Genomic DNA, 24,120 nt, shown 5'->3' on the forward strand with positions numbered 1-24,120 from the left:
CTGCACAGAGCAGATTCTAACACACCCAAACATGTTACAATTTCAAAACTTTATTTTTTACAGAGAAATTTATAAAAATCACACATTTTAAAAGTTCCTGCATATAGTGGAAATCTTGCTGGACGAAGCAGCTTAAGTTTGCAGTCCCATGTGTACAAGGAGTACATGAATTAGCAGAGGAAGTTTACAGTATCAAAATGACACAAGAAAATAACACTTCTCATCTCCATATCCAGAACATTCTGTTAAGCAGGGCTCCAGGGCTTTATACAATAGGGGCCTTTGTCATTTATAAAATGAGTAATTTTGTCCTAAAATTAATGAAGCTTTAATATTTTAATTAAGGTCTTTGAATGTGTTAATAATTAAAAATAAATTCAGAATCATGCTCTCCCCTCCCCCAACAATGGTCCAACAATGGCATGATCCTATTCAGTTAATAATAATAATAATAAAATTTCCAAACTTGCACAAGCCTCTTAGATAGCCTTATCCACCAGAGGGCAGACAGCAGAACTACAATCCTGCAGCCTGTGGAACAAAAACCACATTCACAGAAAGACAGACAGGATGAAAAGGCAGAGGGCTATGTACCAGATGAAGGAACAAGATAAAACTCCAGAAAAACAACTTAATGAAGTGGAGATAGGCAACCTTCCAGAAAAAGAATTCAGAATAATGAGAGTGAAGATGATCCAGGACCTCGGAAAAAGAATGGAGGCAAAGATTGAGAAGATGCAAGAAATGTTTAACAAAGACCTAGAAGAATTAAAGAACAAACAAACAGAGATGAACAATAAAATAACTGAAATGAAAACTACACTAGAAGGAATCAATAGCAGAATAACAGGCAGAAGAACAGATAAGTGACCTGGAAGACAGAATGGTGGAATTCACTGCTGTGGAACAGAATAAAGAAAAAAGAATGAAAAGAAATGAAGACAGCCTAAGAGACCTCTGGGACAACATTAAACGCAAAAACATTCGCATTATAGGGGTCCCAGAAGGAGAAGAGAGAGAGAAAGGACCCGAGAAAATATTTGAAGAGATTAGAGTCGAAAACTTCCCTAACATGGGAAAGGAAATAGCCACCCAAGTCCAGGAAGCGCAGAGAGTCCCATACAGGATAAACCCAAGGAGAAACACGCCGGGACACGTAGTAATCAAAGTGGCAAAAATTAAAGACAAAGAAAAATTATTGAAAGCAACAAGGGAAAAATGACAAATAACATACAAGGGAACTCCCATAAGGTTAACAGCTGATTTCTCAGCAGAAACTCTACAAGCCAGAAGGGAGTGGCATTATATACTTAAAGTGATGAAAGGGAAGAACCTACAACCAAGATTACTCCACCCGGCAAGGATCTCATTTAGATTCGATGGAGAAATCAAAAGCTTTACAGACAAGCAAAAGCTAAGAGAGTTCAGCACCACCAAAACAGCTCTACAACAAATGCTAAAGGAACCTCTCTAAGTGGGAAACACAAGAGAAGAAAAGGACCTACAAAAACAAACCCCAAACAATTAAGAAAATGGTAATAGGAACATACATATCGATAACTACCTTAAACGTGAATGGATTAAATGCTCCAACCACAAGACACAGGCTTGTTGAATGGTTACAAAAACAAGACCCCATATATATGCTGTCTACAAGAGACCCACTTCAGACCTAGGGACACATACAGACTGAAAGTGAGGGGATGGAAGAAGATATTCCATGCAAATGGAAATCAAAAGAAAGCTGGAGTAGCAATACTCGTATCAGATAAAATAGACTTTAAAATAAAGAATGTTACAAGAGACAAGGAAGGACACTACATAATGATCAAGGGATCAATCCAAGAAGATATAACAATTATAAATATATATGCACCCAACATAGGAGCACCTCAATACATAAGGCAACTGCTAACAGCTATAAAAGAGAAAATCGACAGTAACACAATAATAGTGGGGGACTTCAATAACACCTCACTTACACCAATGGACAGATCATCCAAACAGAAAATTAATAAGGAAACACAAGCTTTAAATGACACAATAGACCAGATAGATTTAATTGATATTTATAGGACATTCCATCCAAAAACAGCACATTACACTTTCTTCTCAAGTGCACAAGGAACATTCTCCAGGATACATCACATCTTGGGTCACAAATCAAGCCTCAGTGAATTTAAGAAAATTGAAATCATATCAAGTATCTTTTCTGACCACAATGCTATGAGATTAGAAATTAATTACAGGGAAAAAAACGTAAAAAACACAAACACATGGAAGCTAAACAATATGTTACTAAATAACCAAGAGATCACTGAAGAAATCAAAGAGGAAATCAAAAAATACCTAGAGACAAATGACAATGAAAACACGACGATCCAAAACCTATGGGATGCAGCAAAAGCAGTTCTAAGAGGGAAGTTTATAGCTACACAAGCCTACCTCAAGAAACAAGAAAAGTCTCAAGTAAACAATCTAATCTTGCACCTAAAGGAACTAGAGAAAGAAGAACAAACAAAACCCAAAGTTAGCAGAAGGAAAGAAATCATAAAGATCAGAGCAGAAATAAATGAAATAGAAACAAAGAAAACAATAGCAAAGATCAATAAAACTAAAAGCTGGTTCTTTGAGAAGATAAACAAAATTGATAAACCGGGACTTCCCTGGTGGTGCAGTGGTTAAGAATCTGCTTGCCAATGCAAGGGACATGGGTTTGAGCCCTGGTCTGGGAAGATCCCACGTGCCGTGGGGCAACTGAGCCTGCACGCCTAGAGCCCATGCTCCCCAACGAGAAGCCACCGCAATGAGAAGCCTGTGTGTCGCAAAGAGTAGCCCCTGCTTGCCGCAACTAGAGAAAGCCCGCATGCAGCGACGAAAATCCAACGCAACCAAAAATAAATAAATAAAATAAATTAAAAAAAGAAAAAAGATAAACCATTAGCCAGACTCATCAAGAGGGAGAGGACTCAAATCAATAAAATTAGAAATGAAAAAGGAGAAGTTACAACAGACACTGCAGAAAGCTTAGGACACAAAGCATCCTAAGAGACTACTACAAGCAACTCTATGCCAATAAAATGGACAACCTGGAAGAAACGGACAAATTCTTAGAAAGGTATAACCTTCCAAGACTGAACCAGGAACAAACAGAAAATATGAACAGACCAATCACAAGTAATGAAATTGAAACTGTGATTAAAAATCGTCCAACAAACAAAAGTCCAGGACCAGATGGCTTCACAGGTGAATTCTATCAAACATTTAGAGACGAGCTAACACCCATCCTTCTCAAACTCTTTCAAAAAATTGCAGAGGAAGGAACACTCCCAAACTCATTCTATGAGGCCACCATCACCCTGATACCAAAACCAGACAAAGATACTACAAAAAAAGAAAATTACAGACCAATATCACTGATGAATACAGATGTAAAAATCCTCAACAAAATACTAGCAAACAGAATCCAACAACAAATTAAAAGGATCATACACCATGATCAAGTGGGATTTATCCCAGGGATGAAAGGATTCTTCAATATACGCAAATCAATCAACGTGATACACCATATTAACAAATTGAAGGAGAAAAACCATGTGATCATCTCAATGGATGCAGAAAAAGCTTTTGACAAAATTCAACACCCATTTATGATAAAAACTCTCCTGGAAGTGGGCAAAGAGGGAACCTACCTCAACACAATAAAGAAAAAAAAAATTTTTCAATAAACTGTTAGCCAGGTAACTGGCCAGTTGTAGTCTCTATTAACCATCCAGTGCAAGGTGTCAGAAAGACTCCTGCAAGATGTAACAACATCTTGAAAGAGCATTTGGGTGAAGGCAGTAGTTACTGAGCAGTTTCTGTAGCTGGTCACTCAGACACTAAGTAGGTCAAGGTGACCACAGCATGAAGACTGTCGCCTGCTACACAAAGTGCTGAGTCCTTGGCCCTGTGTCCCTCAGCTACAAGGCAACCCACTGCACACACAGTCACCACTAGGCTCCCCACGAGACGTGGGGTGAGCAGAATGAATACTATCATGCTGATTCGCTGTTTGTGTGCTTTGAGTAACAAACAGCCTTTCTTTGATCCATTAAACCTTGTCTACTTTTAGCATGTATTGTAGGTTTACCCTTTGCTATCTTTTATGAGGCTAGGGTTCTTTTCTGCCACTAACAGAATGCTCTACCCCTGCTTCCTATGCCCCCGTAGGTGGAGCTTCCGCTGACCTTCTTGTACCTTCCACACACCACTGTCACCATTTACCTCGTAGCAACCACCAAGGCTGCATCGAGAATGGAAAGATCTGGAATTCCATCTGGTTTCCATTCAGAATCATCTGGCTCACTTGTGACCTTTCTGGTGTGCATTCAGAGTTTTTGTTTTTGGCCACTGCCTAATGTTTTAATATCAGACTACTTTGTTTTGCTTAAAACCATTGCTTTAAATTCAATTTTTAGTATTAAAACTACAGTTCAGTATTAAGGTAAAGCAAACACATTCTGAGGCAAGACCTCAGTGAGGCGAAATATTAAAATTCTCAAACATGCCAGAAAGAACAAGAATTCGTTTCTTTTGTTAGCAAAAGAGAATAGTTTTTTCTTTTTATTGAAGTATAGTTGATTTACAATATTGTATAAGTTTCAAGTGTACAGCAAAGTGATTCAGATATGTACATATGTGTATGTATATATGTGTATATATATATATATATATATATATATATATCAGATTATTTTCCACTAATAGATTTTTAACTGTGCTTTAAAGTTAATAATAAAGGGTCCTGCCAGAAGCAAAGCTACACAATTCGCACTCAGCAACTACCAGATTACCAAGACTACCAGGAGGACACTCTGAAGCATTAACTCAAGGATGTGCCTGCAGGAAGGAGACTCAGTATCTTAGGAAATAACTGTTTTCCCCGGGATACTTGGATAATGAGGCCTAGGCCTTGAGTGCACTGTCCTGTGTCGTAGCCACTAACCATATGTGGCTAATGAGCGCTTGAAATATGAGCAACCGAGGGACTAAATTTTAACTTTATTTGATTTTAATTAATTTAATGTAAAAGTGATACTCAACTCAGTTATCGGAAAATGTTTAAGTATGTTTAAGACAACATGGGTATGTAACCTGAAGCTAATATAATATTGTAAATCAACTATATTTCAATAAAAATAAATAAGTAAAATGAAACAATATAAATATTTGGTATATAAATCACTTTTTCAACTGTAAATTTTATAAACTCTAAATACAGATCAAGTATTTCCAATGAACATTTAGCAGCTGAATTGAGATGGGGCTGTTAAGTATAAAAGACTTAGTTCAAAAAAAAAAAAAAGTAAAATATCTCAATAGTTTTTATGCTGATTACATGTTGAAATGCTAATAATTTGGGTACACCGGGTTAAATAAAATATAAATTATTAAATTAATTTTACCTATTTCTTCTTAAATTTTAACGCAGCCACCAGGAAATTTTTAAATACCTCCGTGGTTCATCTTATAGTTCTACCGGACTGTGCCAAGGTGGCAATGATGAAAAAGCAGGATTCATGTAACTCAGGAAGAAGATCAGGCTAAGATAATAAGCCCATTAGCCAGTAAATCTTAATAATGGACAATTATCTGGGAAGGATACATAAGACAAAGATTTTTTCGTGAATGATTATTTTTAAGAATCCAAGAGCAGAGAATGATTATTTTTAAGAATGTGTCCCACTCTCTCCTTCGGAAAGGAAAAGGTGGGGCTCGAAACCTTGTGACTCTGGGTATAAACTGCCAAGCTTCTGAAATTCTCTCTCAGAGGGCTAGAGTAAACAGCGCTTGGTGTCCTACAAAGTAAGGTACCCAAGGATACAATGAAATAATGAGCAGAAATGCTGGAACTGAACAACATGGAAATTTTTACATCAGGACTGGCCATCTGCTCTCCAGGAGCCTTTCATGTGAGCTGATCTCTCAGGGATCATAGGACAAAATGGAATATCAGGTCAAGAAAAATACTGATAGAGGAAACTGCTAACAAATAAACCATGAAATACTTCAAAACTGAATACCATTGGATTAAGTCACATGGCTTTTAATCTGCATGGCTAAGAAGTTATTTACTCCCTGGGAAAAATTCTCTCACTTCTTTACTCTGGGAAGTAGTGACATTCCCAAAGGCAAACCTGTATTGTGGTACCTTCCATCCTTGCAACGATTCTCATTTTACTCTATACTCTGCCATTTTTATTAACTTCTACTTTCCCACTCTTCTTTACATGGTTTTGGACAAGGAAGAAAAAAGGAAAACGACAGGATTATATAAAAAGGAATAACAACAGCCCCTCCAAGATTACTCAGCATTTACATGGTGATTCATCATCATTCGCTAGATGATGACTTCACACACTTCACACACTTTAAATGCATTCATCAAAATGAAAAAATCTTCAAAGAAATGCAATAGTTTATAGAAATGTTTGTTTTCAATGTATGAACTATAGCTATTGCTTGCATTTTTTCCCACAGAAATCTGACTCTGAGATTTGTATACTGTCAAAATTCTGTTTTCTTTTTTCGGCTGTGCCGCATGCCTTGTAGGATCTCAGTTCCCCAACCAGGGATTGAACCCGGGCCACGGCAGTGAAAGCACTGAATCCTGACCACTAGACCACCAGGGAACTCCCTCAAAATTCTTAATATAAAGCACAAAGCAATTATCTAGAAAAAAATCTGGCATATGGGCACCAGAGATACAATATGCACACTCTGGTACATGCCAAAATACTGCTAAGCTCTAAGTAAACATGTAACTCCTTAGCTGTGATTTTTCTCTTTCTTGTGAGTTAGGGAGGAGGGAAAGAAAAATATAGTTCCAAATACATCATTTTAGGGGAACATAAACTATAGAACTAAATATGCACTGTTCTATATACTAACATGACAGTAAACTTAACACCCTCACACCATTGTTCTCATTTAACCAGAGCATAATATTAAAATGATCAATTCAAACACGTCCCTTGTGTGTACTTCAATTAAATTCCTTTTTTTTTTTTTTAAAAAACACCCTCAGGGAGGGAAAGACTTCACAAAAGAAACACATCTGCTTAGAAATCCCTCCTCCATCCCCTCTTATGCTGCTCTTAGGGTCTAGCATAGGTGTCACATATTCTTTTTTTTTTAAATAACTCTTTACAAATATAAAAACAATTCTTAGCTCCCAGGTCTAAAAAAAACAGGCCAAAGGCCAATGCATTTTCAAGCTGAAGTTTCCTTTAGAGGCAACTAGGGCAAAGTTCCCTCATCCTGCAGATGGGGAACCTGAAGACCAGTGAGAAGGGGTGACTGGTGAGCTGTGGTCACAGAGGACATCTGCCACTAACATGACTGATCAGGACAGTCTCTGACTACTTGTTAGGAAGATACTAAAGTCTAAGGGAAAATCAGAAAACAACGTTGGTTGCTAAGTGGGAGACACAGCCAATGAGTGCAACGGGAGTTCCAAGAAGGGAGCCAGTGGATGGAAATCTCCACTTGATGTCCACAGTGTGCCAGAAATCATGCTGGCTGGGCAATATTTACAAATCCCAGAGGACTTCAGTTAGGCCTTGAAAAATTAGGAAGGCAGATAATAACTAGGGCAAGGCCTTGCATTTTAAGCAGTATCATGGGCAAAGACCAGGAGGTAGGAATCACCATATTGTGCCGCCTGCCCCACCTCCGGAGGGTACAGAGGCAGATGGAGTGATGTGGTCCTGGATTCCTATCTCACTCCTCGTTTACTGGTACGTGACCATATTAAGTTGCTATTTCTGCTGTAACAAATTACCACTAACTTAGTAGCTTAAAAAAACATAAATTTATCTTACAGTTCTGGAGGTCGAAGTCCAAAATGGGCCTCAATGGGCTAAAATCAAGGTGCAGCAGGTAATGTTCCTTCTGGAGGCTCTAGGGGAGAATGCATCTCCTTGCCTTTCCTACCATTTAGAGGCTACCTGCATTCCTTGGCTTGAGGCTACCTGCACTGGCTTGTGGCCCCTTCCGTCTTCAAAAGCAGTAATGGCCGGACAAGTCCTTCTCACACTGCATCACTCTGACACTATTCTTTGCCTCTCGATGCCACTTTTAAGCATCGTTCTGATTACATTGGGCCTACTCAGATAATCCAGGATAATCTCCCTTTCTCAATGTCAGCTGATTAGCAACCCAAATCCATAGGCAACCTCATTTCCTCTTGCCATGTAATGTAACATATTCACAGGTCCTGGGGATGAGAATGTGGACATCTCTGGGGAGCCACTGTCCTGCCTCACAGTGTCCTGGAGGCTGTTAACAACCTCAGTTTCCTCACCTGAGATAGTAACACTGAGATAATAACAGCTTCTACTTCAAAGAGTGGCACTGAAGACTGGATCATCCAGGTAAAGTGCTCCATCCAGTATCAGCTTATCACGTTCAACGTTACATAACAAGTGGTCAAGTGGAGACCAGAACAGGGTTTGTCTGCACCGAGTTGAGTCGTTTCACTATAAGTTTGTGACTTTATTATAGAAGGTGATCCCTGAGAGGTTTCTAAGATTTTAGTGTTTTTGGTTCTTTGTCTAGGAGTCTTATTTCAGCTTAAACAAAACAAAAAAACCAAAACCCCCCAACAACCTTGAAGAAATAGGATCAAAAATCAAAACACACACATACACACTACTAAAACAGGATACCTTTAAAAAGGCAGAAAATACCACAATTAGAAAGTAAAGATGGTGTAACTTTTCAAATACGTGGGTTCAAGGAATCAAAATATCTACAAATGGGCACTAAATATAGTTCTGAGCTCTCCGCACACCTTTTGCTCTTCTCAACGCCGCCTATCTTCCACTCTCTCATTCCTTACACACTTACCTGAAAGCTGACCCCTCATTCTCCTGGGAAATCCTCCCCACCTCCAGTCTTCCCTGACCTGATCCGCACGCCCCACCTCCGTGCTCCGACGAAGGCTGTCACAGACGTGTCACTGCACTCACATTGTGGGTAAGCCCACCTGTTGGCCACACTAGCTGGTGGCACCCCGATGGTAAGGAACAAGTTTTACTCCTCTTTACAGCTGTAGCACAAAGTGGATCCTCAAATGTCTGTTGAATTAATAAGTCATGCTGCTGAAGCTAATTCAAAGTGCGGGGATGTCTGTTTTTGGCCTTAGTGCTTATCTAGCAGCACTTACAAGGCTTGAGAGATGTCATAATAGGAATAAAAGCATTTCCTATGAAATATGATCACATCCTCGCTAAAATAATAGCAACATAATTAAAAAGTCAATTTTAGGTATGGGAACAAAAGGTATGGAATTTCTAATGTGTATTAATCAGTACCCAGAGGGCCTCAGAACACAGGCAGTTAGTTAGAAAAAGATTTCCCTCTTTAAGTGAGTATAGTGACAACAAATGAGATTACGTGGGAAAACCAGTGACCTAGAACCTGTTTCATTCACGGAGAATTGTTAAACCTAATGCTTGGTCCAAACTCCCAAGAGTGAGACCCAGGAATCTGAAAAAATAAAGCAATTTCAGAGTCAATCTTGCCTAAGAAGTCAATCCCTTGTTTTTTCAATGACTTTAAGAATGTCACTTTCAGGATAAGAAAATCCTACTTTTCAGACCTCTTGATGTTGTACAAAGTTTCACAATCTAACAGAAAAGTGCTCCAAAAAAGCTTTGTTTGTGAATAAGGATATGGAGGAGGGAGCTTTGTGCGTCCTGACTCAATTCTACCAGCAAATCACAGCACCATCAGACGCCACCTGGTGGAGTAGAGGAACCCTACACTGGAATTACTTCTTCCTCTAAAAAATTCCTATTAAAAAAAATTCATTACAACAGTATTTTCCAAAGGTGTTCCTTAGAAAACTAATGCCACAGGTTCCCTGTCAACTATGTTTAGGAATTCCTAAAGGTGAATGAAGGGAGTGGAAACGACGTCTTTAGTTAATAATTTAGTGTATTTTGAAGATGACATTTAAGTATCATGTGAATTTCAATTCAATCCATGAGGATTCTAGTGTCAGGGGACTGGGAGAAGCCAAGAAGAAAGAGTAAGAAGAATGAGCCAGGCAGGGACTCCATCCAGTCCAGTGGGAGTGATTCCTGCACACTGGTCTATGGAACCTGAAAGGCCAGGCATGAGGAGAAGTGGTGGTGGGAGGGGATCCAAAATGACTCAACATCCCTCTGCCAAAATCACTCCAACCTGAGCAATTTCAAGGTAAAGTATCCTTTAACTAGTCATTCATTCAAACTTTTAGCTAAATTGTTCGAGTTGTAGGAGAAAGACAACAAAACCTTGGCCTCAAGGCGCTCAATAAATACTGTCTGAACAAACCAGCTCAAATTCTGGTGGGACAGACATGCAGTCAGTTCCACAGCGAGAACACCATGCAGTACTGTCATCCCTTGGTGTCCACAGGGAATTGGTTCCAGCCCCCCACTTCCCTTGGATACCAAAATCCACGGATGCTCAAGTCCCTTATATAAAATGGCATAGTATTTGCATGTAACCTATACACATCCTCTGGTATACTTTAAATCAAATCTAGATTACTTATAACAACTAATAGACTGTAAATGCTAAGTAAACAGTTGCAATTAAAACGTAATGCTATGGAAGTAGTTGCCAGGTACACGATACATTCAATTTTTGCTTTTTGGAACTTTCCGGAATTTTCTTTTTCCTAATATTTTCGATCCAGGATTGGCTGGATCCAAAAGTAAAGAACCTGTGGATACGGAGGGCCAACTACACAAAAAACAGCAGGTATGGAGTGCTCCAGGAAAAGGGAAGAGGAAGACCTGTGTCTGCTGGTCGGTCAAGGTACATACTATCTGGTGTAGATGCTTTTAAGAAAACAGACACAGTACTTACTTCAGGTGCTTTCAGCCAATGGCTTTCTCATTAAACTGCTACAGATTTTCAGACTATTATTTTATTCACACACAACATACTTCACACATGATGTGGCCTTGTAAAACAAGCATTTACCCTTACCTCCACCCTCTCCAACTTTACAGACAGAGAAACTCAAACACAGAAAAGTTAAATGTTTTGTTCAAGTTTATAACCCTGCCAGGGGCAGACAAAAGCTAAGGACCAGATACTGCCAGATCCCAGGCCACTGCTTGTCCCCCAGGCGGCACTGCATCCCTTTTGAACAAAATTTGTTGCAAATTTTCTCTTTTAAAAAGGTCACTGAATCATAACAGAATATAACAACATTTTACCAGAACATATTTTTACAGCAAATAATGAAATAATCATAAGATGGAAGAAAATCAAGTAAGCAACTTAAAAATATCAACCCCTCTACCAAATTTTCTTTGGGCAAATTTTCTTTAGGCCTGTCTGGAAAGGCTCCAAGAGGAACAGGCTCTGCAGTCTGGGAAGAGTGAAGAAGTACAAGAGATGGGCTTCCCTAGGATCCTGAAACACACAGACTGCCAGCCCACAGTTAATCATTCAGCACTTTAAAAGGATTAACCATTAATGAGGGATGTGTAAGACCTTTTACAAAAAATTGAAAGGAAGGTTTGAATAAATTAATATCATGCTGTGATGCTAGAAAGGGAAGCTAAGTTTTATGAACATGTCAATTACCTCTAAGTCAACTTAAACATTTAATAAAATTCCAACCCAAATTCAGCCAAATGCATAGATGGATATAAAAGAATATTCCATAAAACACCAGAACTAGAGGACGCGGAGTCCAGAGTTCACCAGGTAATTACTTACAACGTAAAAAATGAAATTATATTTACTCGTATAAAAAGAGGGATGGATCTAGACCAAGAGAAAACACAGAAACAGACCCAATTACATATTAGAAAATATTTTGTGATAAAACAGGCATCATCAAGATGAAGGATAAAGAAAGCTTTATTCTGTGAATGGTGCTAACTGATTAGCCAATAAGAAGGGAGGAAAATCAATTGTGCTCTGTATTTTAAGCCAAAGTAAATACAGGCAGCATAAAGTGCCAAATAACTTTAAAATTCAAAAAGAAGTGAACTCATTAGTGACTAGATTTTTCTAAAAAAAAAAATCAAGAAAAAGAACCACAGGTTTAACTACATGAAAATATAGAACTGCTAAATAAAAAATGATACAGGTAAAATGGCTAGGAAAATAATGGACAGAAATATAACAAAAGGGTTACTGCCCACACCACTTAAGAGGAGGGCCGACATCAACTGATGAATCAGCACCAAGTTGGAGAGCAATAGGTAAAGGACACAGGTAACTGAGATGTCCCCTCTCAGCAACCCCACAGCACCCAGGCAGGATGCTTCATATATGGTACATTCTCAAAATATCTGTAGACCGATGGCCAGCTAGCTTCAAGAAACGAATGTTAGAGAGTGTCCTGGTTATTTCTTCTAAGGCAATTAAAAAAAAAAAAAAAAACATTTAGGCAATGGAAAGATGTGTATTTTACATATGCTTGTGGCTTGGTGAACCAGGACATCTGCTTTCTACCACAACAGACTAAACACTTCGTCAGTTAAGCTCTCTATACCAAATGTTAAGTGTGTCAAATGTTCCTCAGGCCTCAATTTGTGTACACAATAGAAACACAACAATGACCTAGAATTTACATTCCAAACTGTCCCATTAAAAAAAAAGTCTGCACGTGTTTCTCTTACTTAACATTGGCTATTAATAATAGGTAAAATACCATTTGACTTCAGGGTAGGAGAAAGAAAAGGGGAAAAAAACCCAGATGCTCAAGGCAAGATTTATTTTAGGTAATCCTTCCAAATTTGTCTTTTTCTTCTAAAAATGGTTCATTAAGCTTAAGTGGGAGTCTACCCACAAAAATGGGGTGAAGAATTATTAATTAGAATGAACTCAGTTCTTGCAAAGTTCATATGCAACAGGATTTTATAAGACCCAACTAGAATCACAAGAGAGGGAAGAAATGTAGTACAGGTAAATTGAGCTAGATTTATTCTGAGAAGAAATTTCATGTAATCATTTGTGAAAATTAGTGATTTGACCAAAAGGATCATTTTGTACCTTCAAGTAGTTTTTATCCATTTATTACCTTCCTTGCTTAAAAAAAAAGAAAAGAAAAAAGCAAGGGTAAGTCAACTATACTTAAAAAAAAAAAAAAAAAAAAGGGAGGAAAAAAGGCTACTATCTTATACTTAGAAAGGTTTTTCCAAAAAGAAGCAAAATTTTGGAAACCTCTGAATGAAAACGATGAATCATAAACACACAATATAAGCCAGCTGGATAACAAAACATCCTTCCAAATCTTGAAATAGCTTCTCCAACTCAAGTACTTGAATGCTGCCATCATTTTAGTGATTGACTCTAGGTTACCCTTTTATACATAATCTTCAAAGGACTTTATTTGGTTTTCTAATAAGATTTTTGAACATCTATCTGCTTAAGCTTATTTAAGTTGGTAGTATTTTGTTTTCAAAATTCAAACTCTGACTCACTGAGCCTTCTTAGTCACCTGAAGCTGTGCAGCTCAAAGTCTTTCAAGTAGACAGAAGACACACCTAATGTGACAGCTTGAGTTCCTCTCCCAGAGTCCCCTGCATGAAAAGCATGAATACAGTAGATTCTCTATGCATAAAACCTTAAGACAATGGACATATTAAAATAACCAGTAATATAATTATTTGACGTATTAATAGTATACTACTATAATACCCCCTCAAAATATTGAAGCAATGTAATATCCAGTAATAGGAGGATGACTACATATTTTTGGCTGACCTACTGAGGGAAAGATGACATGGCCATCAATCTGATCACTCATTTGGCAAATAGTGATTGAGTCCCTGCTATGTGCCAGATGCTGGAGAAAGAACACTAAACTGAAGATAGACGATCCCCATCCTCAGAAATCTCCCAGCCCAGGGAAGATGACAGACAGTAAACAAATCATCTCATAACTATACACATATTGGGTGGGCCAAAAAGTTCATTCAGGTTTTTCCGTAAGATGTTATAGAAAAACGCGAACGAACATTTTGGCCAACCCAATAAATACAAACTATGTTGAGTGCTATGAAAGAAAACAACAAATCTCTCTCCAGGGGGGTAGACTGTGGAGGTGATATTTGAGCTGGAATCTGAAGGATGAATAGGGGTTCGACAGGTGGACAGCTGGGCCCTGGGGAGGGAGAGGGCACATTTCAGGAAGAAGGACTAGCACAAAGGCCCTAGTGTGAGGAAGGAGGGGCGAGACTGGACACCAGTTAAGTGCCCACTGGCCTAGGGTAGGGGTAGGAAAGGGGCTTGGACCAGAGTGGTAACAAGGAGATGAGGAGCAGATCAAAGTATCTAAAAGAGAACTGACATAAGGTCATGGCTGATATAGAGGAAGAACATGGAGCAACACGAAAAAATGGGCAACATGAAAAATGTTTAATTTAAAAAGTAGGACACTCAAATAATACGTGATTTAGCTAAGTAAAAAAATATATATGGATTTGAGAATAGTGAACCTGGCAGTAGGCTTATGCTATGTGACATGACTTTCATCCTTATAGAAATACTTCTTGAAGAAAATGTATTCCTAAATTATGATACATCCAACTGACAATACAACCACTGAAAACTTTGACCAAGATTTGTAATGCCACACAAAAAAAGAGATTATGATATAATACAATTTGAAGTGCAAAATATATCATTGCAGACGCTGTGTGATCAAGCTACATTTTAAAAAATAATAGTCTCTAAACATTTAAGAGACTATACTTGAAATAGCACAAAATTTTGTTTGCCAGTGCACCATAAAATAACGTAATTTAACACAAATACAGAGAAAAAGAATCAAGAAAACTAAAATATATAATCATAAAGATAACATATGCAACAGAAAATATCAATATACAAACATTTCTGTTAAAGTACTAATGTCTTAATATGAATCATGTTTACCTTTCTTTAATGAATGTAATGCTGAAGTGAAGAAGGTCAAATAACCAGGAGGCTGGGGTGAGCCACTGAACTCAAAGTACCCGAGTACTCCAGGCTGCAGAACAAGAGCAGAATTAGGTGCCTGGGGTATCATTGGTCACTGCGTAAAGGGAAATATTTCAAAACAAGAAAGACATGCCATTATAATTTAACAACTGCAATTTGTTGCATTTCATTTTTTAAAAAGCCTAATAAGCCTTTGAAAAAAGTTGCTGGTTAGGGCTGACCTTTCCCTCCATTTAGACAAACAAGGCAAGGGATGGAGTGGCAGCAGCTTTTACAGAGGCAATTCAGAGCTGAAACTTCCTAAGCAGGTCTTTCCACCCTCTGTGGACAGTTCTCCTACATCCCTGGTTTGAAACCTCACTGTCAAGTTCAAGCACTCACTTGCTTTTGTTTAGCAACTCCAGGCAAACTAGGTCAATGATTTGTAACCTTTCTTACATTTCTTCCTCAATCTCTTCACCGCCTCACTCCAAACACACCTTCACACTTACTGGAAATCAGGCTACCTCTGACTGGCTCCACTGTTGTTCAAGGTCATCCTTTGATGGGCTCCTTCTTCCCCACCACACGCAAAGCCCAGCATTCCACAATGGCACCCCTCCTCTCTTGTCAGGTCAGTCTGCCGAGAGCCCTCTCGCTCCTCCACCCCAATTTCCACCTGCTCATTCCATTTCTCTAAGCTTAGCACAGAATACCCCTCCATTCTGCCAAACCAATTAACTGTCCCCACCAGACATATTCTGCCTTCTTGTTCAGAATAATTTCTTCCTTCTTAGAAAGGCTCGTAGGCACTCGTTCTGTCTGGTTTTGTTCTATATGTTTTAAAAGCCCAACTGTGAGATCCTTAAGGAAAGAGCGCTGGGCTTGGAGTCAGAAGACTTAAGCTCAAGTCTGACAGTTAAATGATACTGAGTGAATGCTTCAGTGTGAAGCTCAGTTTCCTTATCTGGCAAATGGGGACCATTCATCATGGGGTTACTGAGAAGAATGAGCCTGATGAACTATAAAGCACTTGGAAAATGTAAAGAGTCCTTTCTAGCCCTAAAACACACAGCACTATGTTTTTAATAAATAATTTTGGAGGTGATTTGATCATTGGGACAAAGTCAGATCCAAAAAGTAAAACAGAAATGTAACCTGTTGGTCAAGTTTAAAATCGGTATGTTGTATAAAAGAGGAAATTTCTGATTGTAGTGGAACATACTATCTTTCAAATCTAAATCACCTATTAATTCTAGTAAGATTCCATTTTAAACAGATCAATTGGTTTTCACTCTGGTAGAAACTGAGATAGAATGTTTAATCTTAACATCTAAAAAAATCTAGCAAATAACTAATTTCTCAAACAACTGAGGAAATCAGAAAGTAAAGTCACTGAAACAGGATTTTCTTTTGCTAAACTCCTTAAAATGTTTTCAACAAGCTGATCCAGAATTGGCTCAATGTAGAATTACACAGTGTTTGGGTTCTTAAGGTTTCAAACCAGGCTATGATGGTGTATAAGCCTTTCTACCATGAACAAAGGAAGACAAGATCTTCAGAAATTTTAGTCACTTAGTTAATACTGGATACAAGATAAAAATGAAAAGTAACATAAAGAAAATAGACTCATTAGTTTATTTCAATTCTGACCAATCTCCTAAACCAAAACCAAATGGAATAATTGGTTCTAGATATTAGGAAATGTTTCACGGCTAATAATTAAATGAGGTGAGTTTCAACCTCTTCTGCCATCATGTTATCTAAGGTGGCTTCACAGCAGGAGACATATAGCCCATAAACATGTATCTCTCTACATGCATGTATGCAACTACATATGTGTTTATGTAAATACACATTAATGGAAGTAAAAACGATGTGAATTCTCAGTCTTCATGAGAAACCCAGATTAAAACTTTAAAAATGAATAAAGGTTAGACCATTTGCAGGGGTCCTTTACGGACCTTTCTACAGTGTAAGGGTTTATTCTTGTTGATGGCACCACTGCTGCAGTTTTCCAAGGGGCTACATAGCTTCGGTGGAAGAGCCTGTATCCTCAGAAGACCTGGTACTAAAATTTCCAAGTAGTTTGACCAAAGAAATTCCACAAACAATACAAACAACCCCATAAGTAAAATTATTTTTACTTTTCATTGCCAAAGAAATGAAGATCATAAGATTAAACAACTATATGAGAGGATTAAAGGTTGTATAAATTATAAAATACTAGCTCTTTGAAACACAAGACGGGTTTCCCGGGTGGTGCAGTGGTTAAGAATCTGCCTGCCAACGCAGGGGACACGGGTTCGAACCCTGGCCCGGGAAGATCCCACATGCCGCAGAGCAACTAAGCCCGTGTGCCACAACTACTGAGCCCGTGCTCTACAGCCCGCGAGCCGCAGCTACTGAAGTCCGCACGCCTAGAGCCCGTGCTCCGCAACAAGATAAACCACCGCAATGAGAAGCCCGTGCACCACAACGAAGAGTAGCCCCTACTCTCCGCGACTAGAGAAAGCCCAAGCCCGCGTGCAGCAACGAAGACCCAATGTAGCCAAAAATAAATAAATTAATTAATTAAAATATATATATATAAAAAATAAAACACAAGAAACAGGCAAAGTATATTTTAGGTACTATTTTTCAAATATCCACAATACTGTGAGTCTGTATTAGATTTTGAAAAGTGGCATGTTTAAGGATATAACTTAAAATTAACATTTCAAAACAATAAGAGGAAATAAAGTGAAGTGATAGTTATCTGTTTATTTCTATTGCAAATTATCATTTAAAAGTTATTAAACTGGCTCTGGTTACGCTTTAGGTAAAATAAATTTTGCAATCATTTCCCCAAAGTTTCAGTGTCTCTCCAGCCAAAGCTCTATTTGAGAAATGATTATACATTTCAGAGTTTCCTCCACAGTTCTTTCTTAAATCTGGAAAAAGGGAAGTTTGGGGAACAAAACACATGCACATTCACATAGGTCTACACCCCTTGTTTGCTGGGTTGCAAATAAACCCAGGGGCTGGTTCAAAGCAGACACTTTGGCCCCTGCCTCTTACTTTGGAGGCTCTCTTTCAGATGAGCGGGCCGAGCACGTGAGCCAGCCTGACCCTGGGCTGAGGCTGGAGTGGAAGCCTGCTGGCACGCAGGCTGTCCCTCCTCACTCTGATGCTCACCAACATGTAAAGATGGTCCAACCCCAGGTTCCAGCTGCAGTGTTTCCATCAGTCCCTCCCAAATGCCTGGACGGCTGCCAGGTGAATAGAACAGCCACAGGAACCTAACTGCCAGCATTCCTCTTTCCTTCATTTGCCCAACTAATCAAAGGTGTAATCAGGACGCACCACAGTCACAAGACACCTCTGTGCCCTCATCTCCTACCGCTCTCCTCTCTGCTCCGGCCCCCCCATCCTGTTCCTCCCTCAGGACCTTTGCACTCACTGCTCCTGCTTCCTGGAGCGCTTTCCCCAAATTTCCTCAGGGATGGATCATAGCACACAGGCTTCACTCTAAGTATCTGCTCAAATGTCATTTCCTCAGAGAGGTCTTCTCTGTCTTCTAAAATAGTTATGCCCACCCTCCCTGCCCTCATATCTATCTTATCACCTGTCTTTATTTCTCTTTGTAGCACTTATTACCTAATATTACCTTGTATGTTGTTTCCTAGGGCTGCCGTAACAAATTATCACAAACTTGGTGGCTTAAAACAACAGAAATTTATTCTCACAGTTCTGGAGGCTAGCAGCCCCAAATCAAGGTGGCAGCAGGACTGTGTTCTCTCTGGAGGCTCTAGGGAAGAATCCTTCCTTGCCTCTTTCCTAGCTTTTGGTGGCTCCAGGCATTCCTTGGCTTGAGGCTGCATCACTCTGGTCCCTGCCTTCATGTTCACAGGGCCTTCTTCCCTGTGGATTTAGGACCCATTCTAAATCCAGGATGATTTCATCTTGAGATCCTTAACTAATGACATCTGTACAGACCCTATTTCCAAATAAGGCCACATGCTGAGCTTCTGGCTGGACCCATCCCCCTACATCTTGTTTATTTTCCTGTTTGTTGTCTATCTCCACATTTTTTTTTTTTTTTTTTTTTTTGCACAGCGCACAGCACGTGGGATCTTAGTTTCCCGACCGGGATCAAGCCTGCGCCCCCTACATTGGAAGCACGGAGTCTTAACCGCTGGACTGCCAGGAAAGTCCCCTATCTCCATATTTTAACTCCATGAAACACAAGCTCTCTCTTGTTCATCACTACATTTGCAGCTCAGACAGTGCCTGGCACAAAGCAGGCACAAAATAAACATTTGTTAAAGACTGAATGGGGATAAAAAGATAAATAAGACAAAGCTCCTCCTCACCAAGTTTACAGTTTAGTGAAGAACAAAACATAAGTACCAGATTATAACTTGACCCAGTTTGTGTGTTTCAACTCCATTTAATGATGTACAGTATATTCAGTACCTGCTATAATGAGGAGCCTGGAAATAGGTTATTTATAGGAGGCTAGCACATCCTCATTGGCATAAAATATTTATTTTCCTAAGTGAGCACCATTTGCAGTATGGCATAAATTTCAGCAGATGGTGTACATGCCCTCTAGTGGCCAAGAGAATAGTTACCTCGGTGTGTTTTTTCCTCAATGGCAATTGAAATATTTCTGCATTAATGTTAACTCACACTTAGAAAATTTAAAGCTACTTAATTCACAGTCGTATAGAACTATGAATTAACAGAAACAGTATCAAGTTATGTGTGCAACATCCAGGGTACAAACAACCCTTTTACTAACAAACAACAAGATAACAGCAGGTACCAGGCAGTCTACTAGGTTTTTCTCCAAAGTGCTCAGGTTTCTGTCACCTGGCAATTTACCCAATGCCCTGCTTCTCCCTCCAAACAATTCCCAAGCCTTCTCCTATCTCACTTAAAACAACTTGGTTTACCAAAACTGCTAAGAACAAATGAATGGATGTGTGCTAAATCACTGCTCTTAAATAGATAAATTATAGAAATTCATGAAAAGATTTCAAAAATATTTTGGCTACAAATATAAGAGTTCTAAATAATACTGTTGGCATTTGGTGGGTAGATTATAAGGTACAAATCAGATAATTCTGTCACATTCTTTAAAATATAAAAAAGAAAGCATTATTGATGTAGAAGCTACCGATACTTAAGACAAATATGTCTAAAAAATACCGACAAATGAGCCCTAAAACTGTGACTGTGAAAGTGACATTACCATATTTAGTCCTATTCCCTTTCCAATCAACTTAATGTCTATCCAAAATAAAAATGACACTGGGTTATGTCTGCCTATGTTGTCCACAAGTAATAAATTAAATTGTCCTGTCTGTATCTTAAATATGCAGGAAGAACTTTCAAGGAAGAGGAACTCTACAACTGGAGTAAATGAAGAAAGCAGAATTTCTTAACATGGTTTGCAACAAGATGACTTAAAGTTCCTGGGGCTTCCCTGGTGGCGCAGTGGTTGGGAGTCTGCCTGCCAGGGCAGGGGACGCGGGTTTGGGCCCTGGTCTGGGAGGATCCCACATGCCGCGGAGCGGCTGGGCCCATGAGCCACAATTGCTGAGCCTGCGCGTCTGGAGCCTGTGCTCCGCAACGAGAGAGGCCGCGACAGTGGGAGGCCCGCGCACCGCGATGAAGAGTTGCCCCCACTTGCCGCAACTGGAGAAAGCCCTCGCACAGAAACGAAGACCCAACACAGCCATAAATAAATAAATAAATTTAAAGTTCCTGATCTCCCTCTGTGGTGTCCACCAGAAAGTCCACTTAGTTTTAGCTACATTCATTATTTATAAGGCAGGTATGATTTTAGTGCATATCTGGGAAGAAAATTCTGGACTCTACCCAGCCTCAGTACTGTGATTATCATACATAGAACACTCCCAGTTCTGTAGAATAAATGCTAATGACCCAATTAATAACAGTAAATGGTAAAACTCTACTGTTTGAACAGTAAGTCAATAGCCACGGCCCATCCTTTATCACTAATTATTCTTAGAACCATTCCTAAAGATGAAGGAAAAAAGTTAACAGTCAAATTAAGAAGCTGACTTTCAAAATTTTTCTTTCATGAAAAAGGAAGATTCAAAAATGACATTAAATAATTAAATATTCAAAGTTTTAACCTCTAGATACATAGTGAAGTTTCAAGTCAGAGACCTTAAACATTCCTTTGTGTACAAGGAAGAATTTTGGGAGCCACAAGACCTAGGCTACAGTCCAGTCTCCACTTAGGGGTACATCACACCCAGTCTGTACCTTATCTTCTTAATCTGTTGAAAGGATCTACAATTTCCATCTATCTCACATGGCTGTTGGGAAGATTAGAAGTAAAAGCACTTGAAAACTGAAGGGCACTTACCAATGCATAGTCTACTCATTTTTTGTTTGCTAATAATGTCTAAAGTATTTTGGAATCTACAGAGTCAAGTATTTGTAACAGTCACTCTTTTAATGTCTTTCTACAATGTTCAGTAAATTAAAGGCAAAATTGTTTTCCTAAAAATTACATCTGGGGGAACTAAGATCCCACCTGTTGCGGGGCAACTAAGCCTGTGTGCCACAACTAGAGAGCCTGTGCACCAGAACTACTGAGCCCGCTCACTCTAGAGCCCCCGCGCCACAACTAGAGAGAAACCCGTGCACCACAACAAGGAGCCCGTGCGCCGCAATGAAAGATCCCGCATGCCGCAAGGAAGATCCCACGTGCCGCAACTAAGACCCGATGCAGCCAAATAAATTAAAAAAAAAAAAAAAATTGCATCTGGTTTCAGTGTCATATTTTATAAACATAAAAGTATAGAGAATGATGCACAATCTGATTTGGGTAGGTTTGAGATATCTAAGTCAAATAAAACATTTTCCATTGGTTAAAAACTTCTGCTCTTCTAGGTAATTCATTATCAAATCATCTGAAACAGGCTTTTAAAAGGATTGATTCATCTGTAGGACTTATAAAAATTCAAACCAAGCTAGAATTAGAGCATTCCTCTTTATAATAGCAATAGAAGCATATGTGAATAGAGTTCAGTATATGTATAATAAAAGTTTATGTCAATATAAAAAGTTGTTAATTTCAGGGTATCATCACTTCCCAAGTAATAAACCCTAACTACACAATCTTATGACGATCCAAACTGTTCACAAATATCTGGATTAGAGACAAACTTATGAGTAATCAATGTGTTTTTTTAAAATGAGGGGGAAATTATCAAATGCACTCCTATAAGACGTCACAAACACATCCAGAGACGGAAGCAAAAAAACAAAGCCATCCTAACAAACCTTAGAAGTGCCACAGAAACATTAAATAATTATTTCAGCCCAATTTTGGTATACCTAAATTTAAACACATTTGATATTGAAATCTATATAAAAAATATAAATTAGGAGACAAGGCTCTTGATCAAAACAAGTATCTTTCATACTAAGACTTCTTTAAATCATCAATACCCTTAACACATTTAAGATGCATACTTTTTAGGGGGGAATTGTGGTACAGACAATTTGAGTAGAAAGTTGAATATCAGGGACATCTATTGATGACAACATAACTCACTCCTGGCTCTAGCTCCCCACAGGTAACACTCCAGAATTTTCTAGTTAAGGCACTGCTTAATTTTCATCTTCTTTCTACTGATACTGTTATAAGCAGATAAACTTGCAACAATTAGATTGTGGCATTCTGTGTGCCACATGAAAAAACGTGTTCATACTAAGACCTGTGGGGCATCCTTAAGGCCTGATTTGGGGAAACAATAATTGAGAGCAGTGGCTCTCAACTGAGGTGATTTTGCCCCCCTAAGGGACATTTGACAATGCCTGGATATTTTTGGTTGTCACAAGTAAGAGGGGGGTGCTACTGGTAACTAGTAGGTGGAGGCCAAGGATGCTGCTAAACATCCTGCAAAGCACAGGACGGCCCCCGACAACACAGAATTATCGATTCCCAATGTCAGTAATGCTGAGGTTGAGAAACCTTCACTTAGAGGAATGTCTAAAAGTATATTATGCTCCAGAGTGGGGCCTCCCAAAATTCCTTTATCTTTCCTATTTATTCAACTATCAAAAACCATGACAGTGGTTTCACTTCTGGATCTGGAATTTTGTCTTTATGTTATCTTACAGAGAGTAAATGAAATTGATATCACTTCTTTCTAGGCAGTATTTGGTATGTTTCACAAGATAAATGGCTTCACATTTGAAACCATGCCGGGCTTGACTCCCGAGTTCTTTCACAATTAATCAAATACTGCCTCTTGCCAACCCAACAATTTCATCTCCGTGAAAATAAGCCCAGCAAAGATGATTCTAACACGCTAAAGGCCATCTACAGCTTTCGGGAGGCACTTAAAAGGCTGACAGAAGCTATACAGCATCCCAGCTTGGCAGCACTCTCTTGGGTCTCATCTTAAAGGCAGTCTCATCATTGCTGTACATCTTCTAATTAAGTGGGCTGCCAAAAAACAACCTTGAGTAATGTCGTGTGGACTCAGTGTCAGACTTGGAGCATAATCTCTGAAAGTGCTGCTGGAAAGCAGGTACAAAGAATGCAGAGGCTCAAGGTCAGGAATCATCCTGGCTGCTCCTGCGCTAGTCTCCCCTGCAGATCCAACTACAAAGACACTACAAACATCTTAGAGGCAATAAATAAAAAAGGAGTAGAAAGATCTCTGACACAGATGCTCAAAGGCATTGTGTCAAAAATACTTTCCCAACCACAAATGATGAACCTTCTTCTGTCTGCCTCTTTCCAGCCTCTAAACTTCACCAAAGCCAACAGTCAGGAGGGATTATCTGAGCCAACTTCCTTATTTCAGAGATGAGAAATCTGCATAAAATGCAGAAATCACAGATTTCTGTCAGGGCTAAAACCCAGGCGTCCAGAGTGCTAGCTGAGTCCGTCTTATCACATGACCTCTGCTAAGAACTGGCTCAGAACTCTCTGGATACAAATCTCTGACAGAGCTGGATATACTAATAAAGCCACCTCTCTGTGCTCTTTTAAGGCTAAACAATCTCAATTTTTTCCACACTCTTTTGGTGCAGGTTAAGTACATGCTGTATGCTATTGGATGCTCCATAGCTCTTCTCCCATTTCTTTATTTTTTAGAAGACACTGACTGAAAATTT

At 39.0% G+C, this 24,120-nt stretch overlaps 1 protein-coding gene across 6 annotated transcripts in view; it reads right to left on the minus strand.

Annotated features, from left to right (window-relative positions):
• The window catches only part of TXNDC11 (thioredoxin domain containing 11), a 64,809-nt gene that overhangs the window by 24,155 nt on the left and 16,534 nt on the right, over positions 1-24,120 (minus strand). For 5 of the 6 annotated variants that reach the window (XM_082359949.1, XM_082359950.1, XM_082359951.1 and 2 more), the window contains one exon: positions 14,941-15,034. In XM_082359949.1, the coding sequence (XP_082216075.1) occupies positions 14,941-15,034 (94 nt within the window). Of the gene's footprint in view, positions 1-14,940; positions 15,080-24,120 lie in introns of all 6 variants that reach the window. The other variant, XM_082359954.1, reaches the window with a different exon arrangement.

The sequence above is a fragment of the Balaenoptera borealis genome (assembly GCF_965194805.1).
Source record: "Balaenoptera borealis genome assembly, chromosome: 16".
Taxonomy (NCBI): domain Eukaryota; kingdom Metazoa; phylum Chordata; class Mammalia; order Artiodactyla; family Balaenopteridae; genus Balaenoptera; species Balaenoptera borealis.